At 34.2% G+C, this 3,753-nt stretch overlaps 1 protein-coding gene across 1 annotated transcript; it reads right to left on the reverse strand.

Moving 5' to 3' along the window:
* Window positions 1–484: 484 nt before the first annotated feature.
* LOC133035206 (uncharacterized) lies at window positions 485–2,783 on the reverse strand. The gene is made up of 3 exons (XM_061111084.1): window positions 2,468–2,783; window positions 1,588–2,378; window positions 485–1,479 (listed from the first exon to the last, which is right to left on the reverse strand). Exons 1-3 carry the CDS (start codon window positions 2,781–2,783, stop codon window positions 1,021–1,023), a joined length of 1,566 nt encoding a protein of 521 aa, XP_060967067.1. The 3' UTR covers window positions 485–1,020.
* Between the last annotated feature and the right edge of the window lie 970 nt (window positions 2,784–3,753).

A 3,753-nucleotide genomic window follows, 5' to 3' on the forward strand; every position in this document is an offset into this window, starting at 1 on the left:
GGAATACTTTATGATATTGTATAATGAGTAAACATATTGGTATGAGATTAAATTGATAATCATTTTCAGTTAACGTTTTGGTTACTTTTCTTGCTGAGTCTCTGTGACTCACGGGTGCTTTATGGTGCAGGTAAAGGAAAGGCAAAAGTTGAGCAACCATGAGTTTGTGGTCGCAGCAGCAATGTACATACCAGCCGCAGTGACACGGCCCAGTAAACAGGATGCTCTATTTTGATTGTATTTTGGAAGTATAAAGTTTATGTTGTAAAATACTTTGAAACCAGTTTGTGAATATTTTGAAAACAGGGGAACCCCGTAGTCCATATTACTTATCTTTTGTTAAACAGTTTAAAAGTTGAATTTTAATTATCAAAATTTAATTACCCACACTTTTAGTATAATTACATATTATATAAATATCAGTATTTTATTAAATTGCACACACGTGGCGTCCCTGTTGGACAGGGCGTTACAACAATGGTAGTCGCTTGCAACATATTTGAATTAGAGGTACACTTTAATCATTTTTTAATAATGGATAATGTATATTTTTTTATATTTTTTTTGTGTGTATATTTTGATGGTATCTTGTCACTGCAAAATACCAGTAATAACAATATGTAACCAGCTCTTTTATATATCTAACCTATAGTTTTCTTTAATTAACATCACCAGATAACAAGCCAATGGTAATATATAATATACTTTGAGTATAAATGAATTGTCCAACCTTAATTTTTTGCCTAAATTATAAAAATGTATGAATATATAATTAAGCAGCGTGTTAGTTTTTATATTAGTGATCAATCATATAAAATACTAAAAACCAAATTTAGAATTTAAAAATGAATTTAACTATTCTTAAAAGCAGTGTTCACAGATGACAAGTTTTTTTATTCTTATAGTATTTTGAAAAATGTAGGGAAACATTGGAAAGTAAAGCTACTTAGCAGTTTCTCAATTTGAAAGTATTGTTTTTATTTTTATAGTATTTGAATAAATGGAAGAATAATAGGTGGGCTATTCAATGTCTCTTTTTCTCTTTCTCTTTGGCTCGACCGCATCATTTTTGCAAGTCCTTCGGTTGTGTCCTTTTTGTAAGCATCTTGCACATTTATTCTGTGTTGCTTTGTCTAGTGCAGTTTTATACCTTTGTTTCTTTGGCCTTCCTGCTGGTCTCTTGTATATTGGTGGCAATACTTGAAGTTGTTTGATGTTATCAGGCAAGTCCCATGTCTTTGGGTCACCTATTGGTAACACAGAACCTTCATATGTTGCAAGAAATGCTTCTTTTGTGTAGTAGTATGAGCAATACTCATAGCATTTCATGTGTCTTTTTGATATTACAGCCATTGCGTGAGAACATGGCATTTCATCGTACTGAAATCGTTGACACGTGCATGTTCTGTTTTGGATATCCACAATATAGGAGTTTTGCAATTCTTTTACTGTGTATATGACAAGATTGGATGTTTGCACCTGTGAAATGTAAAAGAGGTAACCATTAGTATAACTGTTTTTTTTTATTACTTTGTGTGAAGTAACAGAATGCGAATAAGTAGCATATAAGTGAAGTTTTGAGGTTACCTTTAGTTTCTTACTGCGTTCCAGTTTATCCTTTAGTATCTTTTCTGGTACTTTTGCTAATGTTGTGAATGTGGACAAAGCTCTATTTTTGTTTTCCCATGACCATTTTTGAACCAAGCAACGTAGACATTCGAGCAGTGTTCCAATCGGTAGCTCTCTGATTTCTTTCAATGCTGAGTTCACAGACTCGGCGATGTTGGAGGTTAATGTTGAGTAGCGTTTATTTGGGCTGTAAAGCCTTGTCCATTTTTCTAGGCCAACTTCATTTGTCAGGTAAGGACGAATTCTACTATCAATGTTGTCTAAGTCCCTCATGGAATCGTCGAAGTCAGTTTGATTGTATGCTTTTGCTGCACAGTAGAATGCATCTCTTAGATCATCTCCTCCTTTTCTGAATCTTGTTTTTATATTTTGGAACAAATGGAAGCAACATACCCCATGCATCAAGTTAGGGAATACTGATTTCATTGCTTTTGCTATACTTTCGTGTCTGTCAGAAATTATGCATTGGTCTTCACGCTCCCCATATGATTCTTTGAGCTTTTCCATGAAGTATTGCCATGATGCATCATTTTCAGAATCAACTACTGAAAAAGCTAGTGGGAATATGTGTCTGTCAGCATCTTGTGCACTAGCAATTATCAATGTTCCTCCATATGCATTCTTAAGGAAAGTTGCATCAACCACAATTAGAGGTGTGCAGTGTTTCCAGCCTTCTATTGAGACTCCTAATGCAAAGAATAGGTACTTAAAATGCCCATTGTCATGTTGGACTAAGTCTGTTATTGTTCCTGCAAAATTATGAGAGAGTGTTGTCACATTAGAGCTACTGATTAGTTGCTATAAGATTAAGTGTAGTTTAAGACCAAAGAAGTTATACCTGGATTGCATTTTTTTATCATGTGCAGAATCCCTGGAATTTCATTGTATGAATCATGTGGGCAGCCTATTACTTTTTCTGAAGCCTTCTCTTTTGCTCTCCAAGCTTTTTGGTAAGAAATTGAGACACTATAGTCTTCTGCTACATCATCAACAATCTCATTTGGCCTGTAGTTTCTTTTTGGATTACTAATTTTTCTTTTGATGCAGTCAGCTATTATGTTACTTGTTGCTTGGGGGTGATCGTCATGGATGCGTTCTATTGAGCATGTATGATCTTCCACAAGTTTTCTGACTTTGAAGATTTGTTTTTCCATGTTTTGTTGCCAAGAAGTACCATTTACAATTTTTATCAACACACACTAAGCTGTAGTCCTTTGTTGATGATCTTTTTACCCTGTGCTGTTCATTCTTTTTGATTGCATATAGGCTCATGGCAAGCTTTACTGTTTCCTTGTCTTGGAAAATTTGCCCAACTCTTATTATGTCAATCCTTGGATCTTTGATGATGTTTGTTTTGTTTTCCCAGCTTGAGTTGGTAGCTTCTATAGTTCTTTCTGTGATGTAATTAGCTACTGAGAGTGCATAATCTGTCCATGTAGGAATTGGATCAATATCTTGTATATATGGTTCTTCATTTTCATAGGCTGCAGAGGTTATGTCAAAGCAAGTAATTTCTTGATGTAATAGTTGGTTGACAGTATCCAATGACTGTGTATAGTTAATGAATAGTGGAAAGGCAGCCTCATTGTCATTTTTTTTCCTGATATGCTCATAAATTCTGCAAGAATTATCGTCCTTGATCCTCATTGGTGGTATACCTTCTTGTATTTGAAATTGTATATCAAGAACAGTGGTGATGTTGTTTAATTCCAAAGTATGACAGATTAGTGTTCTCAGTTCTTGGTATGAGAAACCTTTTGGTATCAATATTCCTGTTACTTGATAATCCGTGTATAAGCATCTATCTACAAATTTTCCATTGTAGTATAGTACCAACAGTAAATGTTCCATGATTCTGTTATAGAACAGAGTAGTAGTTTTAGATAGAAGTAATTAATAGTTTTATAAATTATATGTTTAGTTTCTTATAAAATATGAAAAACTTACTGGTTTTTGAGACTTTTTCTGTGTAAATCAGATTGTAGGAGCTGTGATCATGTTGCTTTTTTCTCTTCGAGTAGCATTGACTGAATCTGACATTTGCGAGTAGCTTCGAGTAGCTTGGAGTAGCTTCGAGTAGTTTTTGGATCTCATAGTCGAACTGTTTGATCGAAGGTTCAATGA

The sequence above is a fragment of the Cannabis sativa genome, chromosome 1 (genome assembly GCF_029168945.1).
Source record: "Cannabis sativa cultivar Pink pepper isolate KNU-18-1 chromosome 1, ASM2916894v1, whole genome shotgun sequence".
NCBI lineage: Eukaryota > Viridiplantae > Streptophyta > Magnoliopsida > Rosales > Cannabaceae > Cannabis > Cannabis sativa.